This window comes from Ranitomeya variabilis, chromosome 3, assembly GCF_051348905.1.
Source record: "Ranitomeya variabilis isolate aRanVar5 chromosome 3, aRanVar5.hap1, whole genome shotgun sequence".
NCBI classification, from domain to species: Eukaryota; Metazoa; Chordata; class Amphibia; order Anura; family Dendrobatidae; genus Ranitomeya; species Ranitomeya variabilis.
The window spans coordinates 153648162-153672055 of record NC_135234.1 but is presented as its reverse complement, the minus strand read 5'-3'; the positions used below and the strand labels follow the sequence as shown (position 1 = coordinate 153672055).

General features: G+C 42.2%; 1 protein-coding gene across 4 annotated transcripts in view; it reads right to left on the bottom strand.

Moving 5' to 3' along the window:
• The window catches only part of SHROOM2 (shroom family member 2), a 214842-nt gene that overhangs the window by 7881 nt on the left and 183067 nt on the right, over positions 1-23894 (bottom strand). For 2 of the 4 annotated variants that reach the window (XM_077294740.1, XM_077294742.1), the window contains exons 6-8: positions 15028-15102; positions 13561-14292; positions 3990-4526 (exon numbers count right to left, since the gene is read on the bottom strand). In XM_077294740.1, the coding sequence (XP_077150855.1) occupies positions 3990-4526; positions 13561-14292; positions 15028-15102 (1344 nt within the window). The remainder of the gene's footprint in view (positions 1-3989; positions 4527-13560; positions 14293-15027; positions 15103-23894) is intronic. The other 2 variants (XM_077294741.1, XM_077294743.1) reach the window with 1 other exon arrangement.

Here is a 23894-nt window from a genome sequence, read left to right as displayed (position 1 = left end):
CCAGCCCCAATGCCTCCTGTAATGTCAGCACCAGCCCCAATGCCTCCTGTAATGTCAGCACCAGCCCCAATGCCTCCTGTAATGTCAGCACCAGCCCCAATGCCTCCTGTAATGTCCGCACCAGCCCCAATGCCTCCTGTAATGTCCGCTCAAGCCCCATTGTCTCCTGTGGGGTCCGCAGCAGGCCCAGGTTACATTGCTGTGTTAGCACTTTGATAAGTAAGTGGGTTTTGGGTAGCCGTTAGGACACTCCGTCTTTAAAAGGTTCGCCATCACTGCTCGAGATCATATAAATCCTGGAAGGAAAGATCACAAGACAGAAACTGACCTATTTTGGACATGTGATGAGGGCTAATTCACTAGAACGGTAGATGCTACTTGGAATGGTCAGTGATGAAAAGAAACGAGGAAAAAAAACTATAGGCCCAATGGCTGAATAAAATTAATAATGACATGAGAATGAACATGAAGCAATTGATAGAAGCCGTGGAAAACAGGGAAGCATGGCGAGGAGTGACTTTTAAAGTATCCAAGAGTCAGACACGACCGAACTAATAAAATCAGATGCACCTAGGACGGTCTAATCCTATTGCTGCATACACATTAAATGGGAGCAAACTTGGGACTACATAACAGGAAAAGGGTATTCTGGTTACAAGTAAGCTGAACAGAAGTACTCAATGTCAGGCAGCAGCCACAAAAGCAAACAAGATTTTAAGGTGTAAAAAAAGAGAGATAAAATCCTGCGAACCCAAAGTAGCATTGTTACCCCTCTATGAACCACTTGCGAGGCCACATCTAGAGTACGGGATCCATTTTTGGCCTCCACATTTCCAAAAGGATATTCAGAAGTTAGAGTCAGTTCAAAGGAGATTATTATATATTCACATTATTTATATATATATATATATATATATATATATATATATATATATATATATAAAAACCAACCAGCACTCCTAATGTAAACACGTGCACGCTGCTAACTGCATAAAATAGAAATGTATATATATATGTGTATATATATACACACACACATACATATATTTATATATATCGTATATATTCGAGTATAAGCTGAGAATTTCAGCCCATTTATGCTGAAATTGCCCCTCTCGGCCTATACTCGAGTCATTCCCAGGGGTCGGCAGGGGAGGGGGGAGCGGCAGCTGTCTAATACTCACCTGCTCCTGGCGTGGTCCCTGCACATCCCTGGTTCTCCGGGCGCCGGCGGCTTCTTCCTGTATTGAGCGGTCACATGGTACAGCTCATTACAGTAATGAATATGGACCCGACTCCACTCCCATAAGGAAGGAGCCGCATATTCATTACTGTAATGAGCAGTACCATGTGGAAGAAGCTGCCGGTGCCCAGAGAACCAGGGACGTGCAGGGAACGCGTCGGGAGCAGGTGAGTATGACGGGGGCAGTGCGCGATATTTACCTGTCCCCCGTTCCACCGTCAGCACCGCTGTGTCTTCTGCGTCCTCTGCAGTGACGCTCAGGTCAGAGGGCGCGATAACGTGATTAGTGTGTGCGCCGCCCTCTACCTGAACAGTCAGTGCAAAGGACGCTGAAGACACAGCAGCGCCTGACGGTGGAACGTAGACAGGTGACTAAAGCAAGTGCCGGGGGGGCCTGAGCGACGAGAGGTTAGTATGTCTTTTTTTTTTTTTAAATCGCAGCAACAGCATATGGGGCATAATAGTATATGGAGCATCTTATGGGGTCATAATCAGCATTTGTGCAGCATTATACGGGGCAAATATTTCTATGGAGCATCTTATGGAGCCATAATCAGCATTTGTGGAGCATTGTATGGGGCAAATGTCTGTATGGGGCAAATGTCTGTATGGAGCATCTTATGGGGCCATAATCAGCATTTGTGCAGCATTATACGGGGCAAATGTGTCTATGGAGCATCTTATGGGGCAAGTGTGTCTATGGAGCATCTTATGGGGCCATAATCAGCATTTGTGCACCATTATATGGGGCATATTTTAATATGGAGCATCTTATGGGGCCCATCATAAACTGTATGGAGCATTATATGGGGCTCCTGATTCAATATGGATATTCAAAAACACTTAACCTACTGATGTCTCAATTAATTTTACTTTTATTGGGATCTATTTTTATTTTTGACATTTACCGGTAGCTGCTGTATTTTCCACCCTAGGCTTATACTCGAGTCATTAAGTTTCCCCAATTTTTGTGTGGCAAAATTAGGGGTCTCTGCTTATACTCGGGTCGGCTTATACTCGAGTATATACAATATACCGTATATACTCGAGTATAAGCCGACCTGAGTATAAGCCGAACCCCCTAATTTTGCAACAAAAAACTGGGAAAACTTATTGACTCGAGTATAAGCCTAAGGTGGAAAATGCAGCAGCTACCGGTATATGTCAAAAATAAAAACAGATACCAATAAAAGTAAAATTAATTGAGACATCAGTAGGTTAAGTGTTTTTGAATATCCATATTGAATCAGGAGCCACATATAATGCTCCATGCAGCTCTTTATGGCCCCATAGATGCCCCATATAATGCTCCATACAGTTATGGCCCCATATAATGCCCCATATAATGCTCCTTGTAGTTATGGCCCCATATAACGCTACATACAGTTATTGCCCCATAGATGCCCCATATAATGCTCCATACAGTTATGGCCCCATATAATGCTCCATGCAGTTCTTTATGGCCCCATAGACGCTCCATATAGCATTGTGTCACATGTAATGCTGCTGCTGCAATAAAAAAAAAAAAAAATCACATACTCACCTCTCGTCGCTGCCCGCTGCTCCTCAGCATCCAGTCTCTCCGCACTGACTGTTCAGGCAGAGGGCGGCGCGCACACTAATACGTCATCGCGCCCTCTGACCTGCACAGTTACTGCAAGAGGACGGGAAGACGGAGCGGCGCCCGGCGAATGGAGCACGGACAGGTGAATATGAAATACTCACCTGGTCCCGGCGCTCCTGACGCTGTCCCTGCCTGTCCCATGGTACCGCAGCTTCTTCCTGTAATGAGCGGTCACCGGTGCCGCTCATTACAGTAATGAATATGCAGCTCCGCCCCTATGGGAGTGGAGTCCATATTCATTACTTCAATGAGCGGTACCACGTGACTGCTGAATAGAGGAAGAGCTGCAGCGAGGGAGACCATGGGACAGGCTGGGACAGCGTTAGGAGCGCCGGGACCAGGTGAGTATGCGACACTGCTCTCTCCCCCTCACCCGCCAACCCCACTGCCGACCATGACTCGAATATAAGCCGAGAGGGGCACTTTCAGCCCAAATATTTGGGCTGAAAATCTCGTCTTATACTCGAGTATATACGGTATATATATACGGTATATATATACGGTGTATATATATATATATATATATATATATATATATATATATATATATATATATATATATATATATATATATAGATAGATAGATAGATAGATAGATATTCGATACAAAGCACTGGCACTCATTACGGGTGAAGGAAAGGCGATTCCGGTAGCTAAATTCTTTACAGTTGGAGCAGTCAGGCTGTATAATGTCCTATCACCACAAGAGGAAGTGATGGCGGACACTATTAACAGCTTTTAAAAAAGGGCTGGATAATTTCCTCAGTACACAACATTGTGGGATATAGATAATTGATATAATGTATTAGTGGTGGAGAAAGGTTGAACTTGATGGACTTAGGTCTTTTTTCAACCTATGTAACTAGGTAACCCATGCCCCATATGTCTTATTACAGTGTAGGCAGCAAGTACCTAATACACATTATTACCAAAACTTAGCAAAAAGAGGAAAAAGCGTGTTGTCCCCATAGCCAACAATGCTCCAAAACTTCCAGATTCCTTCTCAGATATTTTTGAGCAATCTGCTATTTGGTCTTCAACTGCAATCTTGTTGTCTCAATATATTTGTTAAAAACATAAAATGCAGTTATGTTATGTAATGGATGACATGAATATACATACTTTTCCTCTGGAGGCCTTGGAGATGGAACTTTAGGATTCATCTTCCTGCGTTGCTGCGCTTCTTCAAGAAGATTTTCATCTTTTCTAAATATTCCTTCCATAAGGTCCATTGTGGTCATCATTTTGGCATTAGGATGTAAAATATCCGCAAGAGACTTATCTTTTCCTACAATTTCTCTCACCAGTTCCTCAGACTTCAGATCAGCATAGATCAAATCTTTGCCCTTGGAATTACCAGGTGTAAGAGATCGGTCAGGACTGGCATTCTCTTCAAAGTCCTGGACTGACTGACTGTTGGACGCTCTGGACTGGTCGTCTGAATCATGGTCATGTCTGGTATAAGCACAAAAGCGGGAATAGGACTGTTCAGATGTGCTAAGGGTTTTGATCTGGTCTTTGGTGAGACCGGTTGGTAAGGCAGGTGGCTCAATGGCACTCAGCAAGTTGTTCCTGCTTTCCTTCTCGGCATGACTTTCAGAATGGACAATTTTGATTGGGACCATCTTCACTGTTGTGTTGTCTATCACCCTTTCAAATCTGAAAAAAACAAAAAATATATTTTTTTAATTCGATTTTCTTGACAGTCAGGCTCAAATCAAGCACTGTGTGGATGACTAGAATTGAAAGTAAATTGACAAAATATGCAGAAATATAGTTTAGATGTTACACTGCTTAAATGCTATGGCTTGGTGTTCTGTAAAATTACACAGTAGGATAGCTCAAACCTCAAGCAACAAGAAAATAATTCATGTTTTCTTAGTTCTGTACAAAAATACATTCACTAAAATTAAAGGCTTAAGAAGATGCTGAGGGTCAAAAAAAGGATAAACGGATATGTTTAACTACAGGGACAAAGGGAAAGGAATACCGCCTCAAAAATAATAATAAAAAAACAACCTACAGTCCTTCTAGAGAAGGTGATGCAGATGGAAGACTCCAGGTTAGACTCTAGGCTAGACGTTCCCTTTGATAGGCTTTTAGTTGAATGACATTTATTTCCTCTCCAGGGATAGGTGATACATTTCAGATTTGTGCGGGTACAAATGAAAGTGCTCCTATCCTTTCTAATACAGTGAAAACTGGAGCACAATTATTGAGGAGCCGCAGAGATCAGAACTTTTCAATATATTTAGCAAAGGGCTTGTCTCAACATGACCACAATGATATGGCTGGCTTGGTCAACAGCTCAAACTGGTCAGCCATACATTACCAGAGCACAAGCCACGTAATACATGGAAAGGCTGGGACCACCAGAGAGGGAGCTGCTGATACTCGGTCTCCCTCTTCTCCATGAGATCACCCCAGCTGTCAGTATGGGCTGTTGGCGCATCTGAAGCTGGTATATGGAGTAAAATATGCCATATTTGCAGATGACACTGATTGGTTCAATATTATTTTAAAGTAATAAAAGTCTGAAAAATAAATGTCTTTTTTGTATTTGTGAGACAGGCGCATGTGACCACGCTGACAACACCTCCCGTCCGGGACCGTTTGTTAGTAATGCACCGAGAGGAAAAGTGGACAGCAGCATCAGTGTCAGCGCAGCAGGAAAAGTGAGGAAGGTCGTGGGGGGCAGCCGAGGACGCGGGGCGGTCCTCATGGGAGTGGCATTTTGCTTCAGTCAGATCTGTGGGCGAATACTTTTCGCTCCTTATGGCGCTGCCCTTTATGACTGGACAGCGTCCTAGTGCATTGTAAGTACACCCCCTCCCCCAGAGATGAATGAAATTAAACGCCTAATTGAACATTAAGACAATTAACACTTTAGCTGTCAGTAATTTCGGTTCCTTGCATCCCCACAACTAGGAGGAAAAACATGTTTTTGGCTCCTGATACTATATGCACAGGAATTTACAGTTTCCAAGTCAAAATTTGTGACAGGTCCTCTTTAAAGGGGTTGTCCAGTCAAAACGAATAAGTCTGCAGTCTCTAAGTATGACAGCAGGCATATAAATCCTCTCAGTGCACTCACTGTGGGGATTCGCCGGTTTCAGACCCGGGAACGGAGGGTATGAATGAGTTCTGCATACCACCGGGCAGTGGTATTGTATTGGGCCGAGGCAGCACCTCGTCTAGTGACGCGGCTGGCCAGTGGGCATCTCCAACTAAAGGGAGCGGCCTCGCTCCATACAAGAGTATAGAAGCGAGGACGAGCCAACTGGTCGGTCGTATGTATAACTCATACGTACCCTGTACTGTCTTCACAATTTTCCATGGTATATCTAATGCCGTGAAACATTTTTTGTACCTTTCTAATGACTGATAGCTTTTAACAGTGAGATCCCTTCGCTGTATTGTAAGCGGTTTAAGGATCATGGCTTTGGCTATAAAACGAAACTAAGAAAATGGCAGGGAAATCCTACTAGAACAGCTAAACTATACACAGGGTTAATCAGAATAACTGTAAATGATGGCAGCAGTGTACTGACTACTATTTACTGTAATATGAGTTTAAAAGCAGGTGCAGACAAATGCATATTCTCTCAGAAGAGAGATTGAGACCAATTCTGCAAATCGCGTTCTGATCAAACTCTGATCACAGTTTGAACATAGTGTGATACGATTTTCTCAGATGAGAAGATGGAGAAAAAAAATTCTGTGGAAATTGGACTGCATTCAGATGTCACCCAAGTGCAGGCCAATAGTTTCAAAGCACTCATTAACTTGCATGGCCTAGTGTGATCCGAATATTGAACATGCAGTCAATTCTCCCATCTGACATGTGCATGGCTCCATAGACCAACATTGATCCAAGGGCAATCCCATGTTCTGTGCGATCACCATCGCAATGAAAATGCACTCGATTGCACCTGTCCTAAATGCGATTCATCACAATGACAAATTATAAAAAGGTGTTCACACTTATGCAACCACATTATTTTAGTTTTTTATTTCCACCTTATTCTAGCTTGTTTCTCAATGTATTTGTACAGATTATGAGTGACATTAAAAGGTGGAAAAAGTTCTGAAATGGTTCCCCTTGGTAGACGTTAACTATATATACAGTGAAGGAAATAATTATTTGATCCCTTGATGATTTTGTAAGTTTGCCCACTGACAAAGACATGAACAGTCTATGATTTTAAGGGTAGGCTAATTTTAACATTGAGAGATAGAATATCAAAAATAAAATCCAGAAAATCACATTGTATAAATTATACACGGTAAATTTATTTGCATTTTACAGTGAAAAATAAGTGTTTGATCCCTCTGGCAAACAAGACTTGAAACTTGGTGGCAAAACCCTTGTTGGCAATCACAGCAGTAAGACTTTTTTGTAGTTGATGATGAGGTTTGCGCACATGTCAGGAGGAATTTTGGTCCACTCTTCTTTGCAGATCATCTCTAAATCATTAAGATTTTTAAGCTGTCGCTTGGCAACTCTGAGCTTCAACTCTCTCCATAAGTTTTCTATGGGATTCTTTTTGAGCCACTCCTTTGTTGCCTTGGCTGTATGTTTTGGCTCATTGTCTTGCTGAAAGACCCAGCCACGGCCAATTTTAAATGTTGTGGAGTAGGGAAGGAGGTTGTCACTCAGGATTTTATAGTACATGGCTCCATCCATTCTCCCATTGATGTGGTGAAGTTGTCCTGTGTCCTTAGCAGAGAAACACACCCAAAACATAATGTTTCCACCTACATGCTTGACAGTGAGGACAGTGTTCTTTGGGTCATAAGCAGCATTTCTCTTTCGCCAAACACGGCGAGTTGAGATATTGCCCAAGACCTCAATTTTTGTCTCATCTGTTCACAGCACCTTCACACTCACAGAATTATCCGGGTGTTCATTGGCAAACTTCAGATGGGCCTGCACATGTGTCTTCTTGAGCAGGGGGACCTTGGCGGCACTGCAGGATTTTAAACCTTTACAGCGTAATGTGTTACCAATGGTTTTCTTGGTGACTGTGGTCCCAGCTGCCTTGAGATCATTAACAAGTTCCCCCTGTGTAGTTTTAGGCTGATCTCTCACCATCCTCATGATCAAGGATACTCCATGAGGTGAGATTTTACATGGTGCTCCAGATCAACAGTCATTTCGTATTTCTTCCATTTTCTTACTATTGCACCAACAGTTGTCTCCTTCTCACCCAGTGTCTTATTTATGGTTTTGTAGCCCATTCCAGCTTTGTGCAGGTCTATAATCTTGTCCCTGACATCCTTAGAAAGCCCTTTGGTCTTGCCCATGTTGTAGAGGTTAGAGTCTGACTGATTAATTGAGTCTGTGGACAGGAGTCTTCTATAAAGGTGACTGTAAGGCTATGTGCGGTTTTTATTGCGGATTCTGCTACGGGTTTTCACCTGCAGTTTTCTATTGGAGCAGGTGAAAAACCGCTGCGGATTCTGCACAAAGAATTGACATGCTGCGGAAAATAAACCGCTGCGTTTCCGCGCGTTTTTTTCTGCAGCATGTGCACTGCGGATTTCATTTCCCATAGCTTTTCATGGTACTGTAAATGCAAGAGAAACCACTGCGGATCTGCAGCTGCGGAAACGTGGATCCGCAGCAATATCCGCAGCGTGTGCACATACCCTAAGACAGCTGTCCTTAATGCAGGTAACGAGTTTATTAGGAGTGTCTAACTGGGCTGGAAGGGGGATCAAATACTTATTTCTCACTGCAAAATGCAAATAAATGTATATAATTCATACAATGTGATTTTCTGGATTTTATTTTTGATATTCAATCTCTCAATGTTAAAATTAACCTACCCTTCAAATTTTAGACTGTTCATGTCTGTCAGTGGGCAAGCTTACAAAATCAGCAAGGGATCAAATAATTATTTCCTTCACTGTATACTGTATACAGTGCTCAAAAAAAATAAAGGGAACACTAAAATCCTACATCCTAGATATCCCTGAATGAAATATTCCAGTTGTAAATCTTTTTTCATTACATAGTGGAATGTGTTGAGAACAATAAAACCTAAAAATTATAAACGTAAATCACAACTAATATCCCACGGAGGTCTGGAGTTGGAATGATGCTCAAAATCAAAGTGGAAATTGAAGTTACAGGCTGATCCAACTTCAATGGAAATGCCTCAAGACAAGGAAATGATGCTCAGTAGTGTGTGTGGCCTCCACGTGCCTGTATGACCTCCCTACAAAGCCTGGCCATGCTCCTGATGAGGCGGTGGATGGTCTCCTGAGGGATCTCCTCCCAGACCTGGAGTAAAGCATCCGCCAACTCCTGGACAGTCTGTGGTGCAATGTGACGTTGGTGGATGATGCGAGACATGATGTCCCAGATGTGTTCAATCGGATTCAGGTCTGGGGAACAGGCAGGCCAGTCCATAGCTTCAATGCCTTCATCTTGCAGGAATTGTTGACACTCCAGCCCCATGACGTCTGGCACTATCCTGCATTAGGAGGAACCCAGGGCCAACTGCACAGGCATATGGTCTCACAAGGGGTCTGAGGATCTCATCTTGGTACCTAATGGCAGTCAAGCTACCTCTGGTGAGCACATGGAGGGCTGTGCGGCCCTCCAAAGAAATGCCACCCCACACCATTACTGACCCACTGCCAAACCGGTCATGTTGAAGGATGTTGCAGGCAGCAGATCGCTCTCCACGGCATCTCCAGACTGTCACGCCTGTCACATGTACTCAGTGTGAACCTGCTTTCATCTGTGAAGAGCACAGGGTGCCAGTGGCGAATTTGCAAATCCTGGTGTTCTGTGGCTAATGCCAAACGTCCTGCACGGTGTTGGGTTGTGAGCAAAACCACCATCTGTGGACGTCGGGCACTCAGACCATCCTCATGGAGTCGGTTTGTGGCCAGCTGGAGGTCATTTTGCAGGGCTCTGGCAGTGCTCCTCCTGTTCCTCCTTGCATAAAGGCTGAGGTAGCGGTCCTGCTGCTGGGTTGTTGCCCTCCTACGGCACCCTCCACGTCTCCTGGTGTACTGGCCTGTCTCCTGGTATCGCCACCAGCCTCTGGACACTACACTGACAGACACAGCAAACCTTCTTGCCACAGCTCGCATTGATGTGCCATCCTGGATGAGCTGCACTACCTGAGCCACTTGTGTGGGTTGTAGAGTCCGTATCATGCTACCACGAGTGTGACAGCACAACCAACATTCAAAAGTGACCAAAACATCAACCAGAAAGCATTGGTGCTGAGATGTGGTCTGTGGTCCCCACCTGCAGAACCACTCCTTTATTGAGTGTGTCTTAATAATTGACAATAATTTCCATCTGTTGTCTATTCTATTTGCACAACAGCATGTGATATTGATTGTCAGAGTTGCTTCCTAAGTGGACAGTTTGATTTCACAGAAGTTTGACCTGGAGAGTTATATTCTGCTTAAGTGTTTCCTTAATTTTTTTTGAGCAGTGTATGTCTATACGCTAGTGTTTTACATATACATATATATATATATATATATATATATATATATATATATATATATATATATATATATATATATATATGTATATAAAACACTAACATCTAAAGTTCAATGTTAATAGCCACTATCAGATGCTCTCGATTGGAGTACGATATATATGTACATTGAACAGTGGTCACCAGGAACTTAGAAGACCCACTTCTTATAGCTCCAGCACCATATGTGATCTTTAAATGACCTTTCCAAGGATAATAATTTCTCCTTTATTTCATTTTTTTTTTAAGTGAAAGCTGGAAAAAGAAAAAACCCAGATGCTTGATGCCATTAAGAGGGTTTAATAACAGCAGACGGAAAAACATTCATTCAGTTTTTCCGGACTAAATTTTCCAGCTGTTTGCAACAAGAGGCACTTGAGTCACTGTACATTTCACGCGGATACTCAGGGAATGTAAATTATGTAACCCTTCACTATGATATGTGACTAAAAATTCAACATTGCTATGAAAAAATATTTTTACGGTCATCATCGGCAATCTCTGCTTTTGTTCATCCACTAAACTGCATGATAAAGGTCTATTTACATAAAGTAGATGCACACATGCCAAGAAGTGATATGCTCAGGTCATTAAACATCCCTCTAATATTTCAGAACTGGAATAATAGGATGTTGTGGCTGGAAGGTAATATCGTGTATCAGCAGCTAGTCTTTCTTCCCTCATTGAAATAAACAAGCATACTCTAGCAAGATGTGGGTTTTTTCCTTAACTTTAGCATGTATGCCAATAAAACTCCTGACACATAGGATGAATGTGTCCACAGTCCAACATATACCATCCCAATAGAGGCTTAAAGCTGGGCTATGCTAATCCACTGCATGATTCAGGTCGGTTTTTACTGTCCCCAGTATTGCGATCGCCGTTATTCATGGAATAACGGAAACCGCAAAAAAAAAAAAAAAAGAAAAAAAAAAGTCTGATTTCCCACTTATTTCTCTCTCCTATGATATGATCTAGCACATCAGAGGAGAGAGAAATGGGGCCCTCCGCCCCCCTGGTGTCCCCCTGTCCCTCAGCATCTTCTTCCGGAAAGAAAATGGTGGGTGCATGCGCAGTGCGGCCGCCGAGATCTGCCGGCCAGCCCCCGGCAACAATAGGAGATTTTTCATATTGATTCATTTTGATCACTGAGATAGGGTATATCACAGTGATCAAAGTAAAAGAAAATTTTAAATCAATCCCCCCTTTATCACTCAATTAGTTAAGATATATTCAGCCTGTGTTGTAACCTTAAGTAGCTGCCTGTATATACGTCTAGGATTAAAACATAACCTTTATTCAAAAAATCTAAAAGGCAAAATTAACAAAATTTCTAAATTACAAAAGTGCAAGGTGCATAAGTAGTTAGATAAAAATAATCAAATAAAAAAATGTATTTTTTTCCATTAGGGTTGTGGTTGGGGTTAGGGTCGGGGTTAGGCTTGGGGCTGGTGTCGGGGGTTAGGCTTGGGGCTGGTGTCGGGGGTTAGGCTTGGGGCTGGTGTCGGAAGTTAGGGTTGTGGTGTCGGGGTTAGGGTTGGAGCTAGAATCGGGGGGGGTTTCCACTGTTTAGGTACATCAGGGGGTCATCAAATATGACATGGCGCTCCTTCTCTTCTTAGCCATGCCATGAGCCCAAACAGTGGCTTTCCCCCACATATGGGGTAATGTTTCCAAAGTAAATTTTTTTGTGGAAAAAGTTCAATGGGTTTTTTTTCCTTCCAAATTGCTTTAGCTCTCGTGAAGCACCTGAAAGGTTAATAAACTTCATGAATGTGGTTTTGTGCACCTTGAGGGGTACAGTTTTTAGAATAGTGTCACTTTTGGATATTTTCTGTTATACTGAACCCCCAAACTCACTTCAAATGTGAGGTGGTCCCTAAAAAAATGGTTTTGTAAATTTTGTTAGAAAAATGAGAAATCGCTGGTCAACTTTTGCTGATGCCAAGTAGACATGTGGGAAATGTTATTTATTAATTATTTTTTGCAATACGACTCTCTGATTTAAGGGCACAACAATTTTAAGTTTAAAAATTGCAAAATTTTCTAAATTTTTGCTAAATGTGTTTTTTTTCCCTAAATAAACGCAAGTCATAACGAAGAAATATTACCACTAACATGAAGTACAATATGTCACAAAAAAATAGTCTGAGAATCAGTAGGACCCGTTGGAAGTGTTCCAGAGCTATAACCTCATAAAGTGACAGAGTGACAGTGGTCAGAATTGTAAAAAATTGGCTTGGTCATTAAGTACAAAATTGGCTCTGTCACTAAGGGGTTAATATCTTCTTACATTGTGCCAATTTAGGGGGCCATAGGCAATGATGGCTTCAGTTTAATGTACTGGTTAGTAAATACCCTGTTTGTTCTAAACACTTTTCTTAAAGGGAACCCGTCACCCCCAAAATGAAAGTTGAGCTAAGCCCACTGCCATCAGGGGCTTATCTACAGCATTCTGGAATGCTGTAGATAAGCCCCCGATGTATCCTGAAGGATGAGAAAAAGAGGTTAGATTATACTCACCTGGGCGGGCGGTCCGATCCGATGGGCGTCACGGTCCGGGGCCTCCCATCTTCTTACGATGCTGTCCTCTTCTTGTCTTCCCGCTGCGGCTCCTGCGTAGGCATACTTTGTCTGCCCTGTTGAGGGCAGAGCAAAGTACTGCAGTGCGCAAGCGCTTGGCCTCTCTGACCTTTCCCGGCGCCTGCGCACTGCAGTACTTTGCTCTGCCCTTAACAGGGCAGACAAAGTACGCTGGAGCTGCAGCGTGAAGACAAGAAGAGGACGTCATCTGATGAAGATAGGAGGCGCCGAACCGGGACCGCCCCTGGGTGAGTATAATCTAACCTCTTTTAGGATACATCGGGGGCTTATCTACAGCATTCCAGAATGCTGTAGATAAGCCCCTGATGCCGGTGGTCTTAGCTCAACTTCCATTTTGGGGGTGACAGGTTCCCTTTAAGCGGTTTCTAAAAATCTGTTAAAAAACCCCAAAATAACATAAAATTAGATGTTTTCAAACTCAAGGTTAGATAATTTCCTTTCATTCAAATTGAATGGTGAAATATATAGAATTACACAAAGTATTATTACATTAGGAAAAGCCCAATAACGAAAATCAGAACAAGAAAACTATAATTTGGCTTTATATTTATCTTTTCTCTGTTTGCATACAATACCTTGCCAAGCTTTCATCCTGGACTAGAAGGGGAGGCTTATCCGTAAGCTTCTGAGGAGCAAATTGAGGAGATGGTGATCGTGATGGCTCCATCGCTGGTTTCTGAAGGTAAGAGGCCTTTGTCTCTTCAGTCTCAGAACTGTTGTGCTTCTTGTCTAGGTTCTGGCTGACATTCTCGGATGACCCAGAAAGTGTAGGGTTGGGCAAAAGGACATTTAAATGTTTATTTGAAGGCCCCCCGGGACTGTGGACAGGTGTTGTCTGAGGTTTCACAACATCTGCATTGCCTGGGGAATAAGATGCACTTTTCCCATGAGATGGTGTCAGTAAGGATTCGGTAGAAGTTGCTAGAGAAGATGTGGATCCGTTCTGCCGCCAGTATTTGTCTAGTTTTGGAGGTGGTGGTCTTTGAGGAGCTGGTCCACGTTTCTTGTTGACTAGTATGGGCTCTTCCCTCTGATATTCTTCTCTTGGATGTGTGGAATTTCCGGTGTTAGAATGAGATTCTGATATAGGCACAGCTGAGAAGCTGATATCTCTGCCCTTTAACCTCACATTTTCATTCGTAAATCTGTAATCACTGGGCAGTGTTCCAGAACGAGCCCTACTTTTCTGGGGAACATTGAGTGTATGTGTTACTTCAAAGGATTCATTTGGCACCTTCCTATTGTTCTCATACACTATAGTCTCCTTTATGGGCACAAGATCACTTTTATCTTCTACCTCTACGATCCTAAAATAAAACAGAAAGGCAGTCACAAAATGTAAAGATAAACCATGCGTACGTGCATACACACTAGTACTGGTGAAATGAGCAGAACACATAATGAAAGATGAGGTGTTAACAGAAAAAATGTAGCCAACACTGGACTCAAGAGAGAACTTATCAGAGGTGACAATTTTTGGAAATAATCATATGATAAAAGTCTAACAATTCCTCTGCAGATTTTCTTAATGCATTGTTCCTCTATTACTCCTCGATGTTCGCAGTTGGGGTAGGTCCCTACAGACTCTGACACTGGCCCATCAGTACTGGCAGTGTAGACATCTCATTGACAAGGGAATGGTAATACACAACGGTCACCTTATAAACAAATCTCTAGGAGGAGTAACAGAGGAGACAGCACAACACAAAATTAAAAGAAATGTTCTAGAACTGATATTTCATGGAGAACCCAAGTATTTACTAAAGCACGTGTCCGGAGAGCAGTCTGGTCCTGTTAAGAAGCCAAAATTGTACAATCATTAACAGGTGAAATTCCATATGGCCTACGGCACTCCAATAAATATAGATTAACCTTTGTAATTACTCAAATTTTGGTAAAATTTTGACAAATAGATGATGTTAACGGCGAGCGATATTGATGGCTTTTTGGAAACTGAAGAACTAAGTGGTGATGAAGTAGTGTGTCCACGGCAAAGCACAAACACTAGGAGGAAAAGTGAATGAAAAAGGAACAAAAAGTACCTCAGCGGTTCAGAAAGATCGCAGAGCTGTTCTGAAGCAGGAGACTGGAAAGACACCGTATGCTGAGAGAAGAAGCTGGAAGTGGATAGAGTATATTATCAGAATTTAATGACAGACTATTGTACGTTACACTGAAGCAACAGGGCAGCAAGACGTCAGCTCAAAGCAAACAAATGGTTATTAAATGAAAGCCTTCATAAAATAGAGAAGAAATTCACACCACCTCTAATAACAAGCATACATATGGTGCCCATCATAGAGGGAGCATAGGGCCCTGTTCACAACTGCTTATATGAGTAGGATTGATGCCAGGGATAGACATATTGAGGGATGCCACAGAGTATCGAGGAGTCTCCTCCATCAGTGGATGCATATGATGCAGAGGACTGGCGAAACCCACACAAGAACAAAGGGAACGGTTACTGGTGAATGACTGCTGCTGTGACTGCAGTGGACATTTATGTGCAAGAGAAAAGGCTAAAAATACTAGAACCATGAAAAAAGGAGCTTTATCGTTCCAAGGCAACGCTCTGTTATCTGTTGCTAAATCGAAGCCTTCCAGAATTAAACCAGTGATTTCAATGGAAATATTTAGCAATGAGTTCAGCACACATTGTAAACAAATGCTTTCCATTTTCATTTAGACCAGGGCTTGTAGTAGAATTTTTGCAAAAATTACTACCTTAGTACAATACTAGTATATATTTTATTAGCTATGCATTTCGAAAACTTTGTAAAAACAAACTGATCCATTTTATTTTAAAAAGAACCTTTGAAGTCCCATTAATATGTAATAATAATAATAATAATTTTACGAGGTTTGCGGTTCCGAATCTCGTGTTATTTTTTGTTTCCATACCCAAGATATAACCCTCTCTGTCTTGGATCACGCCCACTTGGCTGAAAAGACTACATTTACATACAAGGAGGTGAAGGCCATATCATTAAAGGAGAAGCAACGGGGTGAGAGAAAAAAAACAACAACACACCATCACCAGATTCAGAACAGCATCATTTAGACCAGATAAGACACTTACGTTTTATTGGCACATGATAGGTGGTCTTTACATATATAAAACCAGCAAAAGACCCATATTTTTATATACATCTTCATACGGGGCCTAGTCTTATAAAATGTCAAATTGTCTAGCCAATTAGTTAGCTACAGTAGGCAAAAATAGCAGCAGACCGTTATTTCCAACTTAAAGGTGCCTGTAAACTTAGGCTTTTCTGACCTTCCATACAGATGCACACTTAGGCCCCCGTACCCATTAGACTAATGTGTGCCGAACCTGCTGATATTGGCGGTTCAGCCGACAGTCTAATGTGTGCAGAGGAGCTGGTCGACCAATGGTTGGAGGGATGTTGATTGGTCAGGTCTGATTTCGAACTGCTGATCACATCGTTCTCTCTGAGATAAGTCGCCGGCTGAGGGGTCAGTCGGTACCTTCCTCATCGAGAACACAGGAGTGCTTTGCCGAACAAGTGCTCCTATGTTAAAGCCGGCCTTAAAGAATAAACACCATGGGAGGTGATGTAGGCGGAGAGGACCGATTTGGTTCTTGGAATTTCAACACCCGAACCTTTTTAGTGAAATATGTTGCTGCCAATGGTGTCTGGCAGTGACTTTATCCTTTCTCTCCAATGAAAACACCTGAACACTGGGCCAAGTTTTTCCGTCAAATATATGGGAGAGTCGGCTGAGATGGCTGTGGGTCGAACAGTAGGCGTAACGCCAGCCTTGGCTTGACCACCTCCGCTGGCATGGTTTCCTGGACATTATCTGCTACAGGACAGTTGGAATCCCCCCATACAGGTCTTACCAAAATCAAAGGGTCATGAAAACTTTGCTCCAATGTGTATGGGGGCTGTTCTACATTTAGGTATGTATGCTTCAGATTATCACTTAGAATATACCAGATCCATGAAGGCTTTTTACGAGAAAACAAAACAAATCCATATCATGTCACTTGCTTTGTATGAGATTTTGATACAACATAGCGTTTGAGGCAAAATTACAATTGGTGAGCATTTTTATCCACCCTGAAGGTGTTATTTTTGGCAAATCCATTACAAGATAATCAAACAAAGGGGACCTAGCCATCTAGGGATTAAAGAAGAGGACACGGGAGGAGGGAGAATGTGCATCATGTAATTTCATGTAATACTCTGATATTCCAATGTCTCTGACAGATTGCTGAACGTTGCACTGCATGTGAAAAGCAATGAATGCGGCAGTTTATTCCTGAACATAATGAGAGATGTTAATTATCGCAGCGGCTGTGACAGTGACGAGTCGTAATTTGACTTGAAATTGCCAATGAACATTCCACTTCTGAAAATCAAAGACGACATTTCTATGACAACTGCGGAAAACATGCCCGACCACCAGCCCACATTTATCAAAATTTTAGCTGAACTGTTGTGTTTTTTTAAAGCAGTTCTTCCATTAACACAGTCATTTTTGGCTCAAGGGAAAAACTTAAACATAATAGCTTATAGGGTTGATAATTTCAAATCTGTGGTAGTCTGCCGTGGCACCCACCCCCACTGATCAGCTTTTCTCAGCTCTGGCAACTGTTCAGTAGCAGCAGATCCGTAGTACCCGTCCTCTGCCACTAAACAGTTGGTGGAGCTGTGCTGATCAGCTCTGCCATTGATTACACCTGGTCAATGCAACCACCTGAGAACAGCAGATGGGTGGGTATGGCTGCATTTCAGACCCCACCAAACTAATACTGATAACTAATCCATGGGATAGGTCATCAATAATATTTTAGGAGAAGAACCTTTTAATTAATTTATCCCATAACAAAAATGTATCATCTATCCTCAGCATTGGGGATTAATGTATGAAAGCTGGGGCCCCATCACTAAAGCCTTCACGATAAGTAGAATGGGGGTCTCCAAGCCTTCTATGGATAGGAGACAACCAATAATTGCGGGGCAAACCTTTTAATCCTTTAGATGTTATGCTCATAAATGATCCTCTTTTACTAGTCTGATATTGGAAATACACTTACTGGCAGATTATGAGGGCAATCTGAGCTACCAGGGGCCCGAAGCTCCAGTGGGGCCCCATCACCCGATTACCCTCATTATAATGTTTTGTGCACCGCCATCTGCGGCACACATATCCCTGCAGGGAACTTTCCTGGCGCTTCGCTACCAATGATGCAAAATGGCAGCAAAGTTCAAGGGGAGCTCCCGTCGCGTCTGCTGTGAAGCGCCAGCACGATGTCATCAGCTGACGGAGGCGTGCGGATGTCATCACGCTAGCATGTACATGCTGGCCAGACTACAAATGGAGCCTCGGGGACCAGAGCACCAGGAGCGAGGAGAGTGTTTTTTTCTCTTATTAATATGTATATGGGATGTGCTGGCTCATACTGTATATAGGACGCTATGTGCAGGCTCGCACTGTACACAGCAGGCTATATGGGGGCTCTCACTGTATACAGAAGGCTATGTACAGGCTCACAGTATACAGGAGGCTATATGGGGGCTCATATGTATAGGAGGCTATATATGGGCTCACACTGTATATAGAGCCTATATGGGGCTCACTATACAGTAGGTTATGTGCGGGCTCGTACTGTATATAGGAGGCGTTGTACAGGCTCATACTGTATATAGAAGGCTATATGGGGACTCACTATACACAGGAGGCTATATAGAGGCTCATACTGTATACAGGAGGCTATGTGCAAGATCACACTGTATACAGGCCATGTGCGGGCTCATACTGTATATAGAAGGCTATGTCCAGGCTCACACACTATATAGGAGACTAGGTGCGGGCTTATACTGTATATAGGGAGTTATGTCAGTGCTCATATTGTAGCTAGGTAGGTAAATGGGGGCTCATACTGTATATATACGGAGCTACGTGGGGGCTCATACTGTATGTAGAGTTGTAGGGGCTGTGTGTGGTTTCATACTGTATGTACAGTGCTGTGTGGAGGCATATTGCCTGTGAGCTGTTATCTTCTTTGCGTTACAACTTATGATCTCCTTTTCTTGTCCCGATTGAAGGAATTCCCTGATAAAAACCTGAATGACCAAAAGAGGGGGAAAATGCGTCGGAAGAAGATGCTATTAAGCCAAGTATACAACTTTCAGGCCACATAGGGTGTGTGTGAGATATATTTCTTTATTTGACAAATACATATTGTAAATATTTATATATATTCATCACATTTTCTGATCACTTATTGAGGATGTCTTGTCATTGAGAGTAGTGATAGGGCACCAGAGGGGCAGTTGGTGAGGGGCAGGGCGCCATACTGTTTCAACTTAGGATACAAACCTCCGCTGTCAGGAAGGGAATTTTCAAGGGCAAAACTAGTCCCTATCTCCCCTCATTTCTGCTTTTTCATATCACTGTTTTTCTGTGCAAGTGTGCATTTATGTATTAGGTTTTTAAACTAAGTAAATAAAGAGAATTTTTTAAGTTTTTTTTTGTTATGGTTTATAAGTATAAGGGCCCCATAGGTTGATTACTTTGGTTGTTGATTGATGGGGCTATGTGGAGCTCATATTGTATGTGGGGAGCTATGTGGTGGGTCATTCCGTACATAGGGCGATGTCAGCATAATTACTTCTGCTCAATACTTAGTCATACAATTATTAATTATTATTTTTTAAATCATATTAATATTGAGCAGAATTAATTTCAGCCTATTGGTTCAGCCTCCACAATAGTCACAGTCTGTCATGTGGTCCCTTGGGAAAATTAATCTCATTTCGTATAGCGCCATGTTATGTATTATGCTATGTTATGTATAATGCTGTACTTAAGTGAAAAATTTGCTGCTATTCTGTATAGGGATGTGCACCTGAGCACCTGTGTGTTACTCACATGACCTATCGGCGGGGGGGGGGGGGGGGGGAGGTCATGTGATACATTGGGTACCTGAGGGTGTCAATGTCTTCTAAGTTGGGGTCCTGGCTACTCTTAATCCAGCCCCGAATACACTAGACGGCCAATGGCATGCAGACACTTGGCCATCACACCAATATGGGTCTACTGGACATTCCATTCAAAAAGCATGGTAGCTAATAAGTGAGAATTTGGTATGGCAGGTTCATTTTATAAAGCTCATGTTTATATCGCTTACATGTTGCTGGGACAGATCTAGCAGATAAGGAACTGCTCAAACTTAGTTGGCATTGTATGATAGTCACCGTTCCTGGCACTTGGCTCTTCGGCAGTAAATCTCCGCCTTTTAGTGAGGGTCATCTAGAATTAGTATAATTCCCGTACAAATTCATGATGCGTGCACTATGGGAGAAACAATGTCGGCCCTTCAAACATCGAAATCTCAAGCAAGGCTGTGCAACGTTATCATAAGTCAAGCAATACAAAAAAGGTATTCAAAATACTGGCGATTCCAGCATGTAGGAATGATCTCATGGGATGCAGTTAATGAATGTGCCCCCATGTGTGGAGAACGCAGCGTATGAGCCCCAAACAAACTGTAGTGTCAGAATAGTTATGGATTCATGTAACGAGGGACAGATGGCCTCCATACACGGCACCATGACGTGAGAAATTATTATATTCAATAAGGGTTCGCCAGCGAAGCAGGCAAAATACCACAAAAATATTCACTGACTGTTCAGGAAGCAGGAAATAACAGTCAGGATTTGTCTATCCAAATATATCACTCCGCATATAGTCAGGAACATGGTGCAGACATGATTCAACAGTCATCGTATTCTTCTTACACATATTACTGGGGTGTATTATTATGTAAGGCAGAAAGCGAAGCTGACCCATCACTGAGTGGGATGGGGAGACCCTTTAGCTGGAGATAGGTGTAGGTCCTGAGGGTTCTATAGATATGCCTTAAAGGAGTGTCCCCATCTCTAAGATGCTATCCCAATAGAAGGGGTAGTAATAATAATATTAGCAAATGTCTCCAATTAGAAATGTAGTATAGTCATTCTTTCTTGCTATGTTTCTTTCTTGATGTGCAGGCATTGCAAGACCTTAGGTATCCATGGTTATGACCACTAGCTAACTCACTATATGAGTTGTTTTAACCATGGATACCTAAGGTCCTGCAATGCCTGCACATCAAGAAAGAAACATAGCGAGAAAGAAAAACTATACTACATTTCTAATTGGAGGTATTTGCTAATATTATTATTACTACACCTACTACATATTGGGATAGGATCTTGGAGATGGGAATACCCCTTTAAATGTCCATCCTCAGCCAGACTCATATCTTGAATTTCCTATGACATTTACAATAGTTGTGTCTTTTTCTTTGTCAGAATCCCCCCTTACGCACCACGGCCTCTTTGCTAGCGGTATATTTTTGGACCGCTATAGCACTATAGATCTGTATATCGAGCACTCAATTGAAAACGGCAAAAGAAAAAAAAAACAGATCGGGACTGTTATTTTTCTCACTTTAATAGAAAAAAAAAATCGTAAAATCGATTGGGTACCTTTCTATCATTCCACAAGAAGTCTGGTTGGCAATGCCATCCTTTGTGTGGAAAGGGCAACGGGGGTTTCTAAAATCTGCCAGAGAAACAAAGCTCCTCTCTAACCATCTTCATCTTGGAACCTTTTTTTTTCTTAGAAATCTGAAATGCTATACTGACATACCATGATAAATACAAATAAGAGGATTTTTGGAAATATCCATTTCCTTCTCACTAAACCTCACTTCTGCCGGCAGATTACAATTTTTGCTCACATACCCAAAGACAATAATTCACATTACATGAAGCCATCACAAGGGAGAAAAAGCTCCTAAACTTTCACTTGTGTGTCAAATTGCCAAGTACGGTAATAAATCGTACAGAACGGAAACTTGTCTTTGCCTGTTTCAAAGGGATAACCAACTGGCATGTTTGGGTCGAGAGGACGAGCTGCCAAATACAACACAAATTAGGAGGCACGGGTAGTATTAGCTCAGCCTTTATTTTCTCTTACCCTTTTATCACACTTTTTATATGCTTATAAAATCAACCAACATGAAACACTTCCTTCAGTAATCTATTCAGGTGCGGACTTGAGTAGACAAAAAAACTGGCCAAAAAGGAAGGGTGCAGAATTCCAACCCAAAGTCATGGAGTACATCTAAATATATATCCTCTGCTTTTTTTTTTGTCTCAGCATTTACAAGGAATATGCCAGACTGTTGTAAATCAACACTGTGTGGAGTCAGCAGCCTCCAGCAAATAAGAAAATGTTGATTTTGTCAATTTTTTTTACGCAGGGCACATTTCTGATGATTTCTGAAAATATCATTGGGCTGATGACACTGGATGTGGTTCCAGGCAACCACACTACCTAATAATACTGCCAGTATATGGCGGCAGGCAGGCAGAATTTCCACTTTCGTAAAATAAAAAGTTGTTGATCCAAATAATATCAGGCTGACATTTCTTAGGGAAGTAAATTTACATCTGGATGCAGAAGCTGCTATTTTCTTGGATTTACACTTCCAGATCTAGCATAGGTCACCTTCACTCAGTGGGAGATCGTTATCCAAGTGTGGGACCCTACTGATCTTTTATCAGTCTTCAGAAATGGAGTTGTAGAGGAGCTTTGTGACTGAATAGAGGTATATTTTGCAGACTTTATAATGAAAAGGTTATCCCCAACAAGCCAAGTTATCACATATCCAAAGAATAGGTGAAAAGTAGCTGTTTGCTGGGGAATCCAGCCACTAAGTTCCTCCCGATCCCAAGACACGGTGTCCTAAAGTCCCTTTAAAATGAAACGGCGGTACCAATCCATTTATTTTCCATGGGACAACCGAGTACGTTGCTTGCCTACTATACCTCCAGCAGTCTCATAGTTAATGAACGGAGGTAAAGAGGCATTTTACTACACTTTTCTCATTATTAGGTCCCACCAGTTGGACCCTCATTGATCAGCAAGTTGAGACCTAATCTGTGGATAGGTGATAACTTGCCCTGCAGGAAATAACATTAGGAGGGGCGGGGGATGTCAGAGGTTAAAAAGTGCCCAGACATCAGTGCCCCAGAGCTACAGTTCTAAATTAATACAATCCATATAAAAAGATATGTTATGCTAAAGGCTGGCCCTGACTTCTGAGATCAATAAATAGGGAGAAAATACAAGAAGGCAATCACCCTCCTCTTTGTTGATTACATGCCATCAAAGCACTAAAATCATTCAATGGCCATTTGTGTCACATGACAATGCACCTTGCTAACCCCCCTGTGATCCGATGTGGTATTCTACAGAAATCCATGCTTTTCTTAATATGTAAATGAGTTGTTTAGATCTATGCGCTGAACACAGATCTCACCGATACTCTGCCTCCAGGGATTATTGTAAATGAAAGGGGGCGTTACCAGTGTGAGACATGTAATGACTGACAGTCTGCTCTCATGTCTCAAACTGGTATTGTCACCTTTCAATTAATAGAAGCTCTGCAGGTAGATTCTCAGTGAGATTTGTGTCCGGCCCTTATATCAAGACAACATGACTTCTCTGGAATAAGACACCGGCTTGCAGATTTCAAGGTATCATTCAACTTTCTGGGATCGACATGCCCATGTAGACGGATTAGGAAGGTTGTTCCTACCGACAGATGAACTTTAACTTGAGATTTTAAAAATAAACTTTATACTGATTAGAATCAGCTAGACAATGGTAAGCTGTGCCTGCTTAGAAGTATCCAACACCTTCAGCGGTTTCCTCTGGACACCAACACCACACTTAGGATCAGCACACACTGAATTCTTGCAAACAATGATTACTATATGCATACCTCCCAACTTTTTAAGAACAGAAAGAGGGACAAAATATGTGATGTGCATAGTGTGCTGCGGACATTTTTTCTCCCCTAGCCAGAGATGTCAGAGGTGCA